This window comes from Scyliorhinus canicula, chromosome 4 (genome assembly GCF_902713615.1).
Source record: "Scyliorhinus canicula chromosome 4, sScyCan1.1, whole genome shotgun sequence".
Classification (NCBI taxonomy): Eukaryota; Metazoa; Chordata; class Chondrichthyes; order Carcharhiniformes; family Scyliorhinidae; genus Scyliorhinus; species Scyliorhinus canicula.
This window is the reverse complement of record NC_052149.1, coordinates 128,427,162-128,447,185: the sequence shown is the minus strand read 5'-3', so window position 1 is coordinate 128,447,185 and position 20,024 is coordinate 128,427,162. Positions and strand designations below refer to the sequence as shown.

General features: G+C 49.4%; 1 protein-coding gene across 1 annotated transcript in view; it reads left to right on the top strand.

Moving 5' to 3' along the window:
• Positions 1-20,024, top strand: part of LOC119964245 (roquin-1-like) — a 215,959-nt gene that overhangs the window by 128,589 nt on the left and 67,346 nt on the right. The window contains exons 9-10 of the mRNA XM_038793525.1: positions 7,249-7,367; positions 11,153-11,265. Of these exons, the coding sequence (XP_038649453.1) occupies positions 7,249-7,367; positions 11,153-11,265 (232 nt within the window). The remainder of the gene's footprint in view (positions 1-7,248; positions 7,368-11,152; positions 11,266-20,024) is intronic.

Here is a 20,024-nt window from a genome sequence, read left to right as displayed (position 1 = left end):
TTTCAAAAAACTCTATATTTAAACCTGCTTGACATTGTCCGTCCATTTCTTCTCAAACATTCCTTAACCAATGCTTTAGTCACATAGACAAAATGTCTCCTTTGGCACATGTGCCAGATTGACAATGGATTCTCTGAAGCTCCTTTGGATATTTTACTATGTTCAGAGGATGCGGAATGATGGCACAGTGGTTAGCATTGCTGCCTCACAGGGCCAGGGACCCGGGTTCAGTTCCAACCTTGGGTGACTGCCTGTGTGGAGTTTGCACTTTCTCCCTGTGTTTGCGTGTCTTTCCTCCGGTGCTCCAGTTTCCTCCCACAGTTAAAAGATGTGCAGGTTTGGTGCATTGACCATGCTAAGTTGACCCGCACTGTCCAAAGATATGCAACTTGAGTGAGGTTACGAGGATAGGGCGGAAGGGTGGGCCGAAATAAGGTACTCTTTCAGAGGTTCAGTGCACACTGGATGTGCCAAATGGCCCCCTACTGCACTGTAGGGATTCTATGAGGGCAAATCACCTCCAATTGTTATTATCATTGTTGTCCAGTCAGTGTGAGGATTCTCCCTGAGCTCCGTCTCCAGTCAGAGTGAGGATTCTCCCTGAGCTCCGTCTCCAGTCAGTGTGAGGATTCTCCCTGAGCTCCGTCTCCTGTCAGTGTGAGGATTCTCCCTGAGTTCCGTCTCCAGTCAGTGTGAGGATTCTCCCTGAGCTCCGTCTCCTGTCAGTGTGAGGATTCTCCCTGAGTTCCGTCTCCAGTCAGTGTGAGGATTCTCCCTGAGCTCCGTCTCCTGTCAGTGTGAGGATTCTCCCTGAGCTCCGTCTCCTGTCAGTGTGAGGATTCTCCCTGAGCTCCGTCTCCTGTCAGTGTGAGGATTCTCCCTGAGCTCCGTCTCCTGTCAGTGTGAGGATTCTCCCTGAGCTCCGTCTCCAGTCAGTGCGAGGATTCTCCCTGAGTTCCGTCTCCAGTCAGTGTGAGGATTCTCCCTGAGCTCCGTCTCCAGTCAGTGTGAGGATTCTCCCTGAGCTCCGTCTCCAGTCAGTGTGAGGATTCTCCCTGAGCTCCGTCTCCAGTCAGTGTGAGGATTCTCCCTGAGCTCCGTCTCCAGTCAGTGTGAGGATTCTCCCTGATCCAACTTTAGTCAGTGTGAGGATTCTCCCTGAGCTCCGTCTCCTGTCAGTGTGAGGATTCTCCCTGAGCTCCGTCTCCAGTCAGTGTGAGGATTCTCCCTGAGCTCCGTCTCCAGTCAGTGTGAGGATTCTCCCTGAGCTCCGTCTTCAGTCAGTGTGAGGATTCTCCCTGAGCTCCGTCTCCAGTCAGTGTGAGGATTCTCCCTGAGCTCCGTCTTCAGTCAGTGTGAGGATTCTCCCTGATCCAACTTTAGTCAGTGTGAGGATTCTCCCTGACCTCCGTCTCCTGCCTGTGTGAGGATTCTCCCTGATCCGACTTTAGTCAGTGTGAGGATTCTCCCTGAGCTCCGTCTCCAGTCAGTGTGAGGATTCTCCCTGAGCTCCGTCTCCAGTCAGTGTGAGGATTCTCCCTGAGTTCCGTCTCAAGTCAGTGTGAGGATTCTCCCTGATCCGACTTTAGTCAGTGTGAGGATTCTCCCTGAGCTCCGTCTCCAGTCTGTGTGAGGATTCTCCCTGAGCTCCGTCTCCAGTCAGTGTGAGGATTCTCCCTGAGCTCCGTCTCCAGTCAGTGTGAGGATTCTCCCTGAGCTCCGTCTCCAGTCAGTGTGAGGATTCTCCCTGATCCGACTTTAGTCAGTGTGAGGATTCTCCCTGAGCTCCGTCTCCAGTCAGTGTGAGGATTCTCCCTGAGCTCCGTCTCCAGTCAGTGTGAGGATTCTCCCTGATCCAACTTTAGTCAGTGTGAGGATTCTCCCTGAGCTCCGTCTCCTGTCAGTGTGAGGATTCTCCCTGAGCTCCGTCTCCAGTCAGTGTGAGGATTCTCCCTGAGTTCCGTCTCCTGTCAGTGTGAGGATTCTCCCTGAGCTCCGTCTCCAGTCAGTGTGAGGATTCTCCCTGAGTTCCGTCTCCAGTCAGAGTGAGGATTCTCCCTGAGTTCCGTCTTCAGTCAGTGTGAGGATTCTCCCTGAGCTCCGTCTTCAGTCAGTGTGAGGATTCTCCCTGAGCTCCGTCTTCAGTCAGTGTGAGGATTCTCCCTGATCCAACTTTAGTCAGTGTGAGGATTCTCCCTGATCCAACTTTAGTCAGTGTGAGGATTCTCCCTGAGCTCCGTCTCCAGTCAGTGTGAGGATTCTCCCTGATCCAACTTTAGTCAGTGCGAGGATTCTCCCTGAGCTCCGTCTCCAGTCAGTGTGAGGATTCTCCCTGATCCAACTTTAGTCAGTGCGAGGATTCTCCCTGAGCTCCGTCTCCAGTCAGTGTGAGGATTCTCCCTGATCCAACTTTAGTCAGTGCGAGGATTCTCCCTGAGCTCCGTCTTCAGTCAGTGTGAGGATTCTCCCTGATCCAACTTTAGTCAGTGCGAGGATTCTCCCTGAGCTCCGTCTCCTGTCAGTGTGAGGATTCTCCCTGAGCTCCGTCTCCAGTCAGTGTGAGGATTCTCCCTGAGCTCCGTCTCCAGTCAGTGTGAGGATTCTCCCTGAGCTCCGTCTCCAGTCAGTGTGAGGATTCTCCCTGAGCTCCGTCTCCAGTCAGTGCGAGGATTCTCCCTGAGCTCCGTCTTCAGTCAGTGTGAGGATTCTCCCTGATCCGACTTTAGTCAGTGTGAGGATTCTCCCTGATCCGACTTTAGTCAGTGTGAGGATTCTCCCTGACCTCTGTCTCCTGCCTGTGTGAGGATTCTCCCTGATCCGACTTTAGTCAGTGTGAGGATTCTCCCTGAGCTCAGTCTCCAGTCAGTGCGAGGGTTCTCCCGGATCCGTCTCCTGTCAGTGTGAGGATTCTCCCTGAGCTCCGTCTCCAGTCAGTGTGAGGATTCTCCCTGAGCTCCGTCTCCAGTCAGTGTGAGGATTCTCCCTGAGCTCCGTCTCCTGTCAGTATGAGGATTCTCCCTGAGCTCCGTCTCCAGTCAGTGCGAGGATTCTCCCTGAGCTCCGTCTCCAGTCAGTGTGAGGATTCTCCCTGATCCAACTTTAGTCAGTGTGAGGATTCTCCCTGAGCTCCGTCTCCAGTCAGTGTGAGGATTCTCCCTGATCCAACTTTAGTCAGTGTGAGGATTCTCCCTGAGCTCCGTCTCCTGTCAGTATGAGGATTCTCCCTGAGCTCCGTCTCCAGTCAGTGCGAGGATTCTCCCTGAGTTCCGTCTTCTGTCAGTGTGAGGATTCTCCCTGAGCTCCGTCTCCAGTCACTGAGAGGATTCTCCCTGAGCTCCGTCTCAAGTCAGTGTGAGGATTCTCCCTGATCCGACTTTAGTCAGTGTGAGGATTCTCCCTGAGCTCCGTCTCCAGTCAGTGTGAGGATTTTCCCTGAGCTCCGACTCCAGTCAGTGTGAGGATTCTCCCTGAGCTCCGTCTCCAGTCAGTGTGAGGATTCTCCCTGAGCTCCGTCTCCAGTCAGTGTGAGGATTCTCCCTGAGCTCCGTCTCCTGTCAGTGTGAGGATTCTCCCTGAGCTCCGTCTCCAGTCAGTGCGAGGATTCTCCCTGAGCTCCGTCTTCAGTCAGTGTGAGGATTCTCCCTGAGCTCCGTCTCCAGTCAGTGTGAGGATTCTCCCTGAGCTCCGTCTCCAGTCAGTGTGAGGATTCTCCCTGAGCTCCGTCTCCAGTCAGTGTGAGGATTCTCCCTGATCCGACTTTAGTCAGTGTGAGGATTCTCCCTGATCCGACTTTAGTCAGTGTGAGGATTCTCCCTGACCTCTGTCTCCTGCCTGTGTGAGGATTCTCCCTGATCCGACTTTAGTCAGTGTGAGGATTCTCCCTGAGCTCAGTCTCCAGTCAGTGCGAGGGTTCTCCCGGATCCGTCTCCTGTCAGTGTGAGGATTCTCCCTGAGCTCCGTCTCCAGTCAGTGTGAGGATTCTCCCTGAGCTCCGTCTCCAGTCAGTGTGAGGATTCTCCCTGAGCTCCGTCTCCTGTCAGTATGAGGATTCTCCCTGAGCTCCGTCTCCAGTCAGTGCGAGGATTCTCCCTGAGCTCCGTCTTCTGTCAGTGTGAGGATTCTCCCTGAGCTCCGTCTCCAGTCACTGAGAGGATTCTCCCTGAGCTCCGTCTCAAGTCAGTGTGAGGATTCTCCCTGATCCGACTTTAGTCAGTGTGAGGATTCTCCCTGAGCTCCGTCTCCAGTCAGTGTGAGGATTCTCCCGGATCCGTCTCCTGTCAGTGTGAGGATTCTCCCTGAGCTCCGTCTCCAGTCAGTGTGAGGATTCTCCCTGAGCTCCGTCTCCTGTCAGTGTGAGGATTCTCCCTGAGCTCCGTCTCCAGTCAGTGTGAGGATTCTCCCTGAGCTCCGTCTCCTGTCAGTGTGAGGATTCTCCCTGAGCTCCGTCTCCAGTCACTGAGAGGATTCTCCCTGAGCTCCGTCTCAAGTCAGTGTGAGGATTCTCCCTGATCCGACTTTAGTCAGTGTGAGGATTCTCCCTGAGCTCCGTCTCCAGTCAGTGTGAGGATTTTCCCTGAGCTCCGACTCCAGTCAGTGTGAGGATTCTCCCTGAGCTCCGACTCCAGTCAGTGTGAGGATTCTCCCTGAGCTCCGTCTCCAGTCAGTGCGAGGGTTCCCCCTGAGCTCCGACTCCAGTCAGTGTGAGGATTCTCCCTGATCCAACTTTAGTCAGTGCGAGGATTCTCCCTGAGCTCCGTCTCCAGTCAGTGTGAGGATTCTCCCTGATCCAACTTTAGTCAGTGCGAGGATTCTCCCTGAGCTCCGTCTTCAGTCAGTGTGAGGATTCTCCCTGATCCAACTTTAGTCAGTGCGAGGATTCTCCCTGAGCTCCGTCTCCTGTCAGTGTGAGGATTCTCCCTGAGCTCCGTCTCCAGTCAGTGTGAGGATTCTCCCTGAGCTCCGTCTCCAGTCAGTGTGAGGATTCTCCCTGAGCTCCGTCTCCAGTCAGTGTGAGGATTCCCCCTGAGCTCCGTCTCCAGTCAGTGTGAGGATTCCCCCTGAGCTCCGTCTCCAGTCAGTGTGAGGATTCTCCCTGAGCTCCGTCTCCAGTCAGTGCGAGGATTCTCCCTGAGCTCCGTCTTCAGTCAGTGTGAGGATTCTCCCTGAGCTCCGTCTCCAGTCAGTGTGAGGATTCTCCCTGAGCTCCGTCTCCAGTCAGTGTGAGGATTCTCCCTGAGCTCCGTCTCCAGTCAGTGTGAGGATTCTCCCTGATCCGACTTTAGTCAGTGTGAGGATTCTCCCTGATCCGACTTTAGTCAGTGTGAGGATTCTCCCTGACCTCTGTCTCCTGCCTGTGTGAGGATTCTCCCTGATCCGACTTTAGTCAGTGTGAGGATTCTCCCTGAGCTCAGTCTCCAGTCAGTGCGAGGGTTCTCCCGGATCCGTCTCCTGTCAGTGTGAGGATTCTCCCTGAGCTCCGTCTCCAGTCAGTGTGAGGATTCTCCCTGAGCTCCGTCTCCAGTCAGTGTGAGGATTCTCCCTGAGCTCCGTCTCCTGTCAGTATGAGGATTCTCCCTGAGCTCCGTCTCCAGTCAGTGCGAGGATTCTCCCTGAGCTCCGTCTTCTGTCAGTGTGAGGATTCTCCCTGAGCTCCGTCTCCAGTCACTGAGAGGATTCTCCCTGAGCTCCGTCTCAAGTCAGTGTGAGGATTCTCCCTGATCCGACTTTAGTCAGTGTGAGGATTCTCCCTGAGCTCCGTCTCCAGTCAGTGTGAGGATTTTCCCTGAGCTCCGACTCCAGTCAGTGTGAGGATTCTCCCTGAGCTCCGTCTCCAGTCAGTGTGAGGATTCTCCCTGAGCTCCGTCTCCAGTCAGTGTGAGGATTCTCCCTGAGCTCCGTCTCCAGTCAGTGCGAGGATTCTCCCTGAGCTCCGTCTTCAGTCAGTGTGAGGATTCTCCCTGAGCTCCGTCTCCAGTCAGTGTGAGGATTCTCCCTGAGCTCCGTCTCCAGTCAGTGTGAGGATTCTCCCTGAGCTCCGTCTCCAGTCAGTGTGAGGATTCTCCCTGATCCGACTTTAGTCAGTGTGAGGATTCTCCCTGATCCGACTTTAGTCAGTGTGAGGATTCTCCCTGACCTCTGTCTCCTGCCTGTGTGAGGATTCTCCCTGATCCGACTTTAGTCAGTGTGAGGATTCTCCCTGAGCTCAGTCTCCAGTCAGTGCGAGGGTTCTCCCGGATCCGTCTCCTGTCAGTGTGAGGATTCTCCCTGAGCTCCGTCTCCAGTCAGTGTGAGGATTCTCCCTGAGCTCCGTCTCCAGTCAGTGTGAGGATTCTCCCTGAGCTCCGTCTCCTGTCAGTATGAGGATTCTCCCTGAGCTCCGTCTCCAGTCAGTGCGAGGATTCTCCCTGAGCTCCGTCTTCTGTCAGTGTGAGGATTCTCCCTGAGCTCCGTCTCCAGTCACTGAGAGGATTCTCCCTGAGCTCCGTCTCAAGTCAGTGTGAGGATTCTCCCTGATCCGACTTTAGTCAGTGTGAGGATTCTCCCTGAGCTCCGTCTCCAGTCAGTGTGAGGATTCTCCCGGATCCGTCTCCTGTCAGTGTGAGGATTCTCCCTGAGCTCCGTCTCCAGTCAGTGTGAGGATTCTCCCTGAGCTCCGTCTCCTGTCAGTGTGAGGATTCTCCCTGAGCTCCGTCTCCAGTCAGTGTGAGGATTCTCCCTGAGCTCCGTCTCCTGTCAGTGTGAGGATTCTCCCTGAGCTCCGTCTCCAGTCACTGAGAGGATTCTCCCTGAGCTCCGTCTCAAGTCAGTGTGAGGATTCTCCCTGATCCGACTTTAGTCAGTGTGAGGATTCTCCCTGAGCTCCGTCTCCAGTCAGTGTGAGGATTTTCCCTGAGCTCCGACTCCAGTCAGTGTGAGGATTCTCCCTGAGCTCCGACTCCAGTCAGTGTGAGGATTCTCCCTGAGCTCCGTCTCCAGTCAGTGCGAGGGTTCCCCCTGAGCTCCGACTCCAGTCAGTGTGAGGATTCTCCCTGAGCTCCGTCTCCAGTCTGTGAGAGGATTCTCCCAGACTCGGTCTCCAGTCAGTGTGAGGATTCTCCCTGAGCTCCGACTCCAGTCAGTGTGAGGATTCTCCCTGAGCTCCGTCTCCAGTCAGTGTGTGTGGTCAGATTAATGGCTGTGCATTGTTGTGGATTGCTGTGGTAGCTAGCTCTCTGTTTTTAACTGGCTCTATTTCGTGTTTTTCTGCAGATGCACCTCCTCCAACGTGGGAACAGCTGGAGTGTGGCTTGGTGGCAGTCAAGACGGTAGTGCATGGCTTGGTGGATTTTATACAGAACCACAGCAAAAAAGGCACTGACCAGCAGCAGGTAAGGAAGCTGTAACCAACACTGTCTCATTGGCTGACTGCATGCTACCTTGGATTTATATGTTCTCGATCTCTATTTGAGCAATACCTGAATGGATATTGTGGGCTGCTTAATCGACGATTGGGGCTGGTTTAGCACAGTGGGATAAACAGCTGGCTTGTAATGCAGAACAGGCACCGTAATGTGGCGACTAGGGGCTTTTCACAGTAACTTCATTGAAGCCTACTTGTGACAATAAACAATTATTATTATTATTATTACAAGGAATCTTTCTGAACTCTGGTTTCCATGTTAAGCAGAACTTTACAAGGGGCGGTATTTACCGACCAGCCTGTTTTTCAGCGGCAGAGGCGATCGTCAGTGGGATCTACCAATCTAACCATTGTCGGGATTTCCTGTTGACAGCACCCTTTACCGCCAGGCAATCTGTGCGCCGACATGGGACCGGAATTTCCTGCTGGCATGAACAGGCGGTAATCCTGCCCAAGAAGTCAAAAAGCAGAACACTGCAGATGCTTGTCATCTGACAAAAGGGTATCGACCTGAAACATTAACTCTATTTCCCTCTCAACAGCTGCTGTCAGACCTGCATATATAGCACATGTTTAGCACAGGACTAAAATCGCTGGCTTTGAAAGCAGACCAAGGCAGGCCAGCAGCACGGTTCAATTCCAGTACCAGCCTCCCCGAACAGGCGCTGGAATGTGGCGACTAGGGGCTTTTCACAGTAACTTCATTTGAAGCCTACTTGCGACAATAAGCGATTTTCATTTCATTTTCATGTATTTCCAGGATTTTCTGTTTATCAAACTCTGCAAGATCCCATTTTCTGGACTGAAACCATCCTGCCCCTGTACCTATGTTCATCATGGCTTTGTAGTCGCACTCTCGCCTCCAAGTCAGAATATTTACCCTTAAACCTACACAACAAAAAACAATTTAGTCATTATCACTTTGCTGTTTGTCAAACTTAAATTGCACACAAATAGGCTTCTGCTCTCCCAACTTACGGCAGTGATACAGACCGCAAGATCTGTGGGTTCTCACAGGCACTATATTTATTTGTAACTTACTCAGTACGTGCTCACAGTGACACAGCAGAGATGAGGAAGCGGAAGCTGTGTTTCGCTGCTGCCTGATGGAACTCTGCAATGCACTTCTTTTCACAATGTCATCAAGCAGTTGGTTCTACCATTTCAGAATTAAAGAAAATCCTACAAAAGAAAGAGGAGCAGGAGTAAATCATAAATTGCCCCCTCAAGCCTGCCATGATAAAGGCTGACCCTTGTTCTGAACTCCATTTTCTCACCCACTTCTCCCGAATCCTTTGATTCTCTGAAAGGCCAACATTCTGCCTATCTCAGCCTTGAGTATCCACAACCTCTGGGCTGGAGAATTTGAAAGATTCACAACCCTTTGAAAGAAGAAATTTAACCTCTTATCCGGAGTATTATCCCAACTTCTAGATTCCCCAGCCAGGGGAAACTACCCTGTTAAGCCATGTCATAACCTTGTACATTTCATCAAGGAGATCGCTTCTTACACTCTCTGGAGTTTAGAAGAATAAATTCAATTTACTTAGCCTCTCACAAGACAAACTCCTCAACCTAGGAACCAATCTAGTGAACCTTTGTTGCACTGCCTGCAAAGCAAACTCTATCCTTCCTTCGACAGAGACACCAAAACTGCGCACAGTATTCCCTGTGAACCCTGTACAATTGATGCAATCCAAATGTGCACTGATTTTTTTTTTCATTCATGGTACTCACATATATAAAGAAAAGCCTTTCAATCATAGAACTCCTTTCACATCCTCAGGATGCTCCAAAGTGCTTCAAAACCAATAAAGTACTTCATGAAGTGTAGTTACTCATGTAATGTGGGAAATCACCAGTCACATTCACCACAATTAGATCGCTCCAATAGCAGTGTAAGAGGTATTGTTAGCGGTGTTGGCTGAGGGATTTGGTAGGCGCCGTTGGTTGAAGGGTATGGTTGGTGGTTTTGGATGAGGGTTATGGTTTATGGTGTTGGTTGAGGGGTATGGTTGGCGGTGTTGGTTGAGGGGTATGGTTGGCGGTGTTGGTTGAGGGGTATGGTTGGTGGTGTTGGTTGAGGGGTATGGTTGGTGGTGTTGGTTGAGGGGTATGGTTGGCGGTGTTGGTTGAGGGGTATGGTTGGCGGTGTTGGTTGAGGGGTATGATTGGCGATGTTGGTTGAGGGGTATGGTTGGCGGTGTTGGTTGAGGGGTATGATTGGCGATGTTGGTTGAGGAGTATGATTGGCGGTGTTGGTTGAGGGCAGTTGTTGGTTATATGGTTAAGGAGTATGGTTGGCATCATTGGTTGAGGGCTATGGTTGGCGGTGTTGATTGAAGGCTAATGGGGAGAAATCCCTTACTTTTCTTTGAATAGAGCCATAGGATATTTATACCCACTTGAGAGGGTGGGCTACAGGTCTGCTCAACATCTCAGCTAAAATACAGCACCCAGAAAAGTACAGCACTCCCCAAAGGCACAGCACCCACCCAGCGGCGCAGCGCTCCCCCAGCGGCGCAGCGCTCCTCCCAATGCACTGGAGTGACAACCTACATTATGTGCCGAGGTCCTGATCCTGCCACAACGTTGACTGCCTCAAGAAATAAACCGGAGGATGGGACAGGCAGAAATGGCAATGTTAAACCATCATTTAATCACCATGTTAAACCGGAGCGGCACGGTGGCACTGCTGCCTCACAGGGACACAGGTTCAATTCCAGCCGTTGCACGTTAGCGTTTGCACGTTTTGGCCCGTGTCTGTATGGGTTTCCTCCGGTTGCTCCGGTTTCCTCCCGCAGTCCAAAGATGTGAGGGCTAGGTGAGATAGCCACGCTAAATTACCCCTTAGTGTCCAAAGATGTGCAGGTTTGGTGGGATTCACCCGAGGAAGGAGCTGCGCTCCGAAAGCTAGTCATTTGAAACAAACCTGTTGGACTTTAACCTGGTGCTGTAAGACTTCTTACTGTGCTCACCCCAGTCCAACACAGGCATCTCCACATCATACATATTTAAGGTGATTGGCAAAACAATCAATGAATAGTTAGGATTATTTGGCAGGTATTTCCTGAAGATAGCAATTCAATCGTAGCCTTCAAAAGGAAATTGAAAAAATATTGGGAGGAGAAAGAAATTCAGGTGTATGAGGGCAGATCAAGCGAATGGGACTGTCTCTGGATTGTCCTTTGAAAGAGCCCTCAGAGACTCGATGATCTGAATGGCCTTCTTTTGTGCCGTGCTATTCCATGACTCTCGAGTGGGTCTTGAACCAATTCTGAGGTGAAAGTGTTACAAATGAGCCACGTTGGCATTCATTTCCAGAGCCATTAGCCACCCATCCCATCAGAGTGGCATATTCTTTACACATGAGTCTAGAATTGTGAGCTTTGGCCTGCTACTTGACTGTGAAGGGTGTGACAGCTGAACCTGACCCTGTTCTCAGCCAAGAGACGGTTTCTGGCAGGATCGGTGTGATCCCCTTGGCTGTTTTAGTTTGTCGCGAACCTCTCCACAACCAAGTGGCATTCAGGTCAATCAGAATTCCCAAAATGACCAGGAACCTTACTGATGGTGTGTGATTCTGTACCACATCCGACAGTATATTGGACCAAGTCACTGAGGGGCATGCTACAGGTGTGCAACTTTCAACACCTGGTTCTCCGAGCAAAACTGTAAATGAGCCAAGTTTAGCGTCACCTGCATGTGCGGTACCTCTGTATCAAACCCTCTCTCGTTTCTTTTTTAATGCAGTCAGCACAGAGCAGCAAGTACAAGACAAGCATGTGCCGGGACTTGAGACAACGGGGGGGCTGTCCTCGCGGAGCCAGCTGCACCTTCGCCCATTCCCAGGATGAACTTGAAAAGTAAGTGACATCTCTGTTCCTGCCTTTCATCTGCCATGGTAATGGGGTCGGGGTGGTCATTGCGAGGGAAATGTTTTCTCTCAAAGCGTCGTCAACCTGTGGAATTCTCTCTCCAGAGGCTTGGGGGGGATCATTAAATTTATTCAAGGCAGAGTTTTGATCGATAAGGGAGTCAAGAGTTATGGGTAGAACAGAAAAATGGAATTGAGACTACAGCCAGATCAGACATGATCTCCTTGAATGGGGAAGCAGGTTTGAAGGCCTAAGTCCTCTGCTCCGAGTGCAGCATTGCCACTTTCACCATGGATGTTTAACTCTGCCCCACATATAACCCAATGTTCCAACATCCTAAACTCCAGGGGTGCCTGCCCCTTTAAGAGCTAGTTGTGTTATCCTTTTGATGGAAATATTCAGAAATCAACACTCCAAACACCCTCTCACCCCCACCACCATTTCACTTCCCTACTAGTATCTGTGATTCACTCCCTGATTTAATTCCCACTGCTGTTTGTCAGATTGCTTTTTCATTTCATCCCCCAAATCCCCAGTGCAGCCAGTTACATCACTGCCCCATCTCATTTCCCAATCAGAGTCCAGGTACATCAATTAATAAAATATCATGAACAGGGTTAGCACTGCTGCCTCACAGCGCCAGGGACTAGTGTTCGGCTTTGGGTGACTGTGTGCAGTCTGCACGTTCTCCCTGTGTCTGCGTGGATTTGCTCCGGGTGCTCCAGTTTCCTCCCACAGTCCAAAGATATGCAGGTTAGTGGATTGGCCATGTTAAATTGCCCCTTCGTGTCCAAAAGGCTAGGTGGGGTTACGGTGGAGTTGTGGGCTTAAGTAGGGTGCCTTTTCCAAGGGCCAGTGCAGATGCGATGGGCCAAATGGCGTCCTTCTGTACTGTAAATTCTATGGTCTATGAAGTCTGCACTGACAAAAAAAACTCTTCTAATCTCACTAATCTTACTTCCCAGCACATGGCCCATCACCGTGTGTATCCAAGTGCTTTTTATGATTGTGAGGTTTCCTGCCTCAACTATCCTCCCAGGCAGTGTGTTCCCGATTCCCACCACCTTCTGGGTGAAAAGGTTTTTCTGCAAATCCCCTCTAAACCTCCTGTCTTTCACCTTAAAATTATACACCAACAGCTAATTCCTATCCATCCTGTCCATGCCCCTCATACTCTTATACACCTCAATCAGGTCCCATCTCAGCCTTCTCTGCCAAATAAAACAAGCAAGCTTATCCAGCCTCTCTTCATAGTTCAAATGCTCCATCCCAGACAACATCCTGGTGAATCTCCTCTGCACCCTCTCTAGTGCAATCACATCCTTCCTACAGTGCGATGGCCAGAGCTGAGCACAGTACTCAAGCTGTGGTCTAACCCAAGGTCCCAGTGATCCCTGGTTGGTTCATTGATGGAGGGTGGGTGTAGAGAGAGTGATTGATTGGTTGAGGGTGGGTGTAGAGAGAGCGAGATTGATTGGTTGAGGGTAGGTGTAGCAAGATTGATTGGTTGAGGGTGAGTGTCGAGAGTTGGTTGGTTGAGGGTAGGGCGGAGGACAAGGTAATGCAATTCGCCAAGGGTTTGCTTTTCAGGTGTGTACCATCTGCAAGGTGCACTGCAGCAACTCACCAAGGCTCTAATATCACCTTCCAAACCTGAAGCCTCTACCAACTAGAAGGATAAGGCAGCAGATACCTGGGAACATCACCACCACCTGCAAGTTTCCCTGGAGATGACCTTGATGAACGATCTCTGGAAGGGGAGGTAGTTGTGTAGTGATATTGTCAGTGGATTAGTAATAGAGAGATCCAGGATAATGCTCTGGGGACATGGGTTCGAATCCCACCAGGGCAGATGATAGAATTTGAATTCAATAAAAATCTGAAATTAAAAGTCTAATGACGACCATGAAACCATTGTCGAAGTAAAAACCCATCCGGTTCACTAATGTCCTTTCGGGACGGAAAGAACATAAGAACTAGGAGCAGGAGTAGGCCATCTGGCCCCTCGAGCCTGCTCCGCCATTCAATGAGATCATGGCTGATCTTTTGTGGACTCAGCTCCACTTTCCGGCCTGAACACCATAACCCTTAATCCCTTTATTCTTCAAAAAACTATCTATCTTTACCTTAAAAACATGTAATGAAGGAGCCTCAACTGCTTCACTGGGCAAGGAATTCCATAGATTCACAACCCTTTGGGTGAAGAAGTTCCTCCTAAACTCAGTCCTAAATCTACTTCCCCTTATTTTGAGGCTATGTCCCCTAGTTCTGCTTTCACCCGCCAGTGGAAACAACCTGCCCGCATCTATCCTATCTATTCCCTTCATAATTTTAAATGTTTCTATACGATCCCCCCTCTTCCTTCTAAATTCCAACGAGTACAGTCCCAGTCTATTCAACCTCTCCTCATAATCCAACCCCTTCAGCTCTGGGATTAACCTAGTGAATCTCCTCTGCACACCCTCCAGTGCCAGTACGTCCTTTCTCAAGTAAGGAGACCAAAACTGAACACAATACTCCAGGTGTGGCCTCACTAACACCTTATACAATTGCAACATAACCTCCCTAGTCTTAAACTCCATCCCTCTAGCAATGAAGGACAAAATTCCATTTGCCTTCTTAATCACCTGTTGCACCTGTAAACCAACCTTCTGTGACTCATGCACTAGCACACCCAAGTCTCTCTGCACAGCGGCATGCTTTAATATTTTATCGTTTAAATAATAATCCCGTTTGCTGTTGTTCCTACCAAAATGGATAACCTCACATTTGTCAACATTGTATTCCATCTGCCAGACCCTAGCCCATTCACTTAACCTATCCAAATCCCTCTGCAGACTTCCAGTATCCTCTGAACTTTTTGCTTTACCACTCATCTTAGTGTTATCTGCAAACTTGGACACATTGCCCTTGGTCCCCAACTCAGTGGCGTGCACGGGGGGGCCGACGGTGCGTTGGCCCCGGGCATCCATTGGATGGGGGCATCAATCAGAGGCTATTGCTCTCCCCAATGTCACCCAGATGCCTAAATTTTTCCACTTGAATTTAACAAATTGTTTTGCTAAGGGGGGGGCGTCACAATCAAATCCAGTGACTACCGACATGTACCTTGTGTCAGGGTGAGGTGACAGCGCTCCCAGACTCCCCCGCGGTGGGGATACCGCTCTATCCGCCGCGTGGGCGGGCGGCCTGGGACTGCGCATGTCCAAGGGAGGGGGAGCTCCTCACATGCATGGAAAGGCCCCGCCCCCTGATCTGCGTGCTGAGATGTTGACCAATGAAAAAAGATTGAGGACCGGAGGGACTGTGGTTCTCCAGCCAATCAGAGTGTGAGTGATAATTGAGCTTTCACTCCGACGGAATCTTCCTCCTGTCTCCAACATCTGTGAGTAAAACACTTTCTTTTCTCCCCCTTTCCATTTCTTTTTTCATTCTGACCATCAATTGGTCACTTGCAGCAACTGAAGGGAAAGGAAGTGAATCCAGGGAGGGTTCAGACTCTGGGAAGCTTGGCCCAGGTGTCTCTCTCAAAAATATTGACATCCTTTGCTCCCTCAGTTTGACACATGAAATGAAATGAAAATCGCTTATTGTCAGGGGCTGTTCAGCACAGGGCTACATTGCTGGCTTTGAAAGCAGACCAAGGCAAGCCAGCAGCACGATTCTATTCCTGTAACAGCCTCCCCAAACGCGCTGGAATGTGGAATGTGACAATAAGCGATTTTCATTTCATAAGTAGGCTTCAAATGAAGTTACTGTGAAATGCCCCTAGTATTGACCAGGACACGGGGGGTAACTCCCCTGCTCTTCTTCAAAATAGTGGCTGTGGGATCTTCAACATCCACCTAATAGGGACAGACAGAGCCTCAGTTTAACAACTTATTTGAAAGAAGGCTGTTCTGACAGTGCAGCACTCCCTCAGTTCTGAGTGTGATTAGGGATTCAGTCATCCACCCCAACTGCTGACACACCAGCAAGTTCAGTCTGGGGAGAGGCTGTTCACCTGCTCTGTGTGTGGGAAGAGATTCTCTCAATTAACCAACCTGCTGACACACCAGAGAGTTCACTCCGGGAAGAGGCCGTTCACCTGCAGTGTGTGTGGGAGGGGATTCACTCAGCCATCCATCCTGCTGAGACATCAGTGAGTTCGTACAGGTGAGAAGCCATTGACCTGCCCTCTGTGTGGTAAGGGATTCAGTCATTCATCCCAACTGCTGAGACACCAGCGAGTTTACACTGGGGAGAGACCATTCACTGCTCTCTGCACACATCGGTTTAGAACATCATCTACACTGAAATGAAAATCACTTATTGTCACAAGTAGGCTTCACTGAAGTTACTGTGAAAAGCCCCTAGTCACCACATTCCGGCGCCTGTTCAGGAGGCTGGTACGGGAAGTTATATTCAAAATGTTTTCCTTTCTCATAATATTTCTCAGTATATTAGGCCTTATACTTGAGTCTTTGGGGCATACAATCAAGATTTGCCCCGGGCATCACCAGACCTCTGCACGCCACTGCCCCAACTCCAAATCATCTATGTAAATTGTGAACAATTGTGGGCCCAACACTGATCCCTGAGGGACACCACTAGCTACTGATTGCCAACCAGAGAAACACCCATTAATCCCCACTCTTTGCTTTCTATTAATTAGCCAATCCTCTATCCATGCTCCTACTTTACCCTTAATGCCATGCATCTTTATCTTATGCAGCAACCTTTTGTGTGGCACCTTGTCAAAGGCTTTCTGGAAATCCAGATATACCACATCCATCGGCTCCCCGTTATCTACTGCACTGGTAATGTCCTCAAAAAATTCCACTAAATTAGTTAGGCATGACCTGCCCTTTATGAACCCATGCTGCGTCTGCCCAATGGGACAATTTCTATCCAGATGCCTCGCTATTTCTTCCTTGATGATAGATTCCAGCATCTTCCCTACTATCGAAGTTAAGCTCACTGGCCTATAATTTCCTGCTTTCTGCCTACCTCCTTTTTTAAACAGTGGTGTCACGTTTGCTCATTTCCAATCCACCGGGACCACCCCAGAGTCTAGTGAATTTCGGTAAATTATCACTAGTGCATCTGCAATTTCCCTAGCCATCTCTTTTAGCACTCTGGGATGCATTCCATCAGGACTTGTCTACCTTTAGCCCCATTAGCCTGCCCATCACTACCTCCTTAGTGATAACCATCCTCTCAAGGTCCTCACCTGTCATAGCCTCATTTCTATCAGTCGCTGGCATGTTATTTGTGTCTTCCACTGTGAAGACCGACCCAAAAAACCTGTTCAGTTCCTTAGCCATTTCCTCATCTCCCATTATTAAAACTCCCTTCTCATCCTCTAAAGGACCAATATTTACCTTAGCCACTCTTTTTTGTTTTAAAAGCTGCCGTCCTTACTTGGTCTGGCCTGCATGTGACTCCAGACCCACAGCAATGTGGTTGACTCTTAAGTGCCCTCCGGGATGGGCAATAAATGCTGGCCCTGCCAGCGACGCCCACATCCTATGAACTAATAAAGAAAAAAAACCCCAAACATGGGACTCAGTTTAATGCTTCACCCAGAAGTCCTGCAATGTGCCCTCAGAAATGCACTGAAGAGTCAGCCTAGATTATATCTCATTCAGTCAGGCTAAACCTGGACCAGTGTCCTTCAAGTCAATAGCTCCCATCCAGAGCTCCATCTGTCAGATGGGCCATAACAAACCAGGACCCTGTCCTACCAGACATCTACTTCAACTGCTCCAACACCTTCATTTTGTGATGATTAGATCGAGATAAAGGGAATCAGATGTTTTTTACGGCAACAAATAAAAATAGCCCATCCCTAATTATTCTTTTTTTGTAAATAAAAACATTTTATTACGGCATTTATGATTTTATAACAATAAACAATACAAATTTATACATAGTTCAGCGCGTTAAACCCCCCCCCCCCCCAAACTTCCGGACGAACCCTAATGTTGATCCTGTCAGGGCGAACTTAATTTTCTCAAGTCTGAGAAACCCAGCCATGTCACGAACCCAACCCCCTGATTTTGGGGGCTTCGAGCTAGCAATATCCATCTCCAGGCTACCAAGGAAGCAACGGCCAAAACATCAGCCTCTCTCGCCCCCTGGACTCCCAGATCTTATCCCTAATTATTCTTAAACAGATGCTGGAGAGCCGCCTTCTTGAGCAATGCTGCCCATGCTGTTAGGGAGGGAGTTGCAAGATTATGACCCGCGACAGTGAAGGAACAACAATACATTCCCAAGTCAGGATGGTGTGTGGTTTGGAGGGAAACTTGTAAATGGTTGTGTTCCCATGTGTCTGCTGCCCTTGTTCTTCCAGTTGGTAGAAGCTGCACGTTTGGAAGATAATATTGGAGCCTTGGTGAGTTACTGCAGTGCATCTTGTAGATGGTACACACTGCTGCTACTGTGCGTCGGTGGTGGAGGGAGTCGATGTTTAAGGTAGTGGATGGGATGGTCAATTAAGTAGGGCTTCTTTGCCCTGGATGTAGAGCTTCTTGAGCGTTGTTGGAGCTGCACTCATATAGGCAAGTGGGGAGTATTCCATTACACTCCTGACTTGTGGCTTTGGGCAGTCAGGGACAATGTTTCTTCGAAGGTGACGGATGTGCAGCAACATACACAGGCCACTGGCAAGTTGTCCTTTTCAGGTAGTACACATGCAGGGCCATGCAAAAGAATTTAATGGCAGCAGGCATTGAAATGAACAGGCAGTGCACAATATGAAAAGATTGAAGGGAATATTGATGGGGAGGTGCGCCACTCACTGTGGAATAGCCAGCTTCTCATAGGTATATTTGTAGCTGATCCAGTTAGGGTTCTGGTCAATGTCGACCCTGCAAAATGTTAATTGTGGGGATTCAACAATGGTAATGCTGCTGTATGTCAAAGGGAGGTCTTTGCTGCTTGGCACTTGTGTGGGCCGCATGTTAGATGCCACAGTTTAACCCTGAATATTGCCCAGGTCTTGCTGCATGTGGGCATGAACCACTTAATTGTCTGCGAAGTTGCATATGGTAATTGTTACAGTGCCGGACCAGACCCCCAATTTATATTAGATCCCAACAAACTTTCAATTTGTAAACTGTGAGAAAAGGATACTTCGCTCCAGGAGTGATTTCACTGACAACTAGGGATCTCTTATATTAAAACAATCTTTATTAACAACATAGCAGGGGGCAGCAGGGTAGCATGGTGGTTAGCATAAATGCATCACAGCTCCAGGGTCCCAGGTTCGATTCCCGGCTGGGTCACTGTCTGTGTGGAGTCTGCACGTCCTCCCCGTGTGTGCGTGGGTTTCCTCCGGGTGCTCCGGTTTCCTCCCACAGTCCAAAGATGTGCGGGTTAGGTGGATTGGCCATGCTAAATTGCCCGTAGTGTCCTAATAAATGTAAGGTGGGGGGGGTTGTTGAGGTTGTTGGGTTACGGGTATAGGGTGGATATGTGGGTTCGGGTAGGGTGATCATGGCTCGGCACAACATTGAGGGCCGAAGGGCCTGTTCTGTGCTGTACTGTTCTATGTTCTAACACAGGATTAACCCCATTCACACCCAAGGAAAAACAGCTTTTCAATTAACAGTTAAACAGTTCTTAAAGAAATAAAGAAAGGTCTTTGACTGTACTTTCCCATCCACTACTAAAATTTCACTTAGTGGCTTACAGATTTATTCCCAAAGTCTTTGGAGAAGCTTTCAGAAGTCAGGGTGAGCAACTCTTTTCCTTGGAACCCACGGCAGAACTTTCAAAATAAACAATAAACCACAGGCACAGGGCACAGCTGGAAACAAAACTATAAACAGAACCAGCCCCTCCCATGAGTGGCATCACAACCTGCCTAGCTGTTAACTCCTTAATCACAGTTTTAGCAGACATTTAATCTGGATACCTTAACCCAAGTCTTTTAATACCATGACTGCAACGGACACAATGCTGTACATACAAATTTCCCACATTTATCATATGGTGAACACTGTAATCATCAGTGAACGTAACCATTTTCAAATCCGCCGATGGTGGGAAGGTCATTGATGAAGCAGCTGAAAGTGGTTGGGCCTGGGATACTACTCTAAGGAACCCCTGCAGTGTTGTCTGACAGCATCTGTAGAGAGAGAAGGGAGCTAACACGTGTTCAAAACATTAGCTCCCTTCCGCCTCCACTGATACTGTCAGATTGTCCAGTATTTTCCAGATTCCAGCATCTGCAGTAATTTGCTTTTACCCTGCAGCTTTACCCTTCAACTATGTCCTGGGACTGAAATGTTGGCCTCCAACAATCACAGACAGCTTCCTTTGTGTTAGGTATGACTCCAGCCAGTGGAGACCAGGCATTCAGGAACTCTTTCTTACCCAACTGGATGATCTTTGGCTATCAGTCAAGTCATTGCATTTATATAGCACCGACAATATGACTTTAGTTGCCATGCCCCTCTGAATTTTGTTTCCTGGATTTTGCTCACCTTGGTGACCCGGGAGATTTATGTTTCATTGCAGGGCAATTCGGATGGGCTTTAACCTTAATACTACTCCGAATCTGAGGCAGTCTGCAGAAATCCAGTGAGCAATCCTAATTTATAACTAATATTAGAATTATAAAGACTTTCGCAATCATTGGAGCAGCAGGAGATTTCCCTGCCTTCACTGCTGAAAATCCATTGTAAGCAGTTTACCGCATGCTGCAGTGAGCAATTCCTGAGGCCAGAAATGTTCCCCTTTCTCCCCAATGCCCCAAC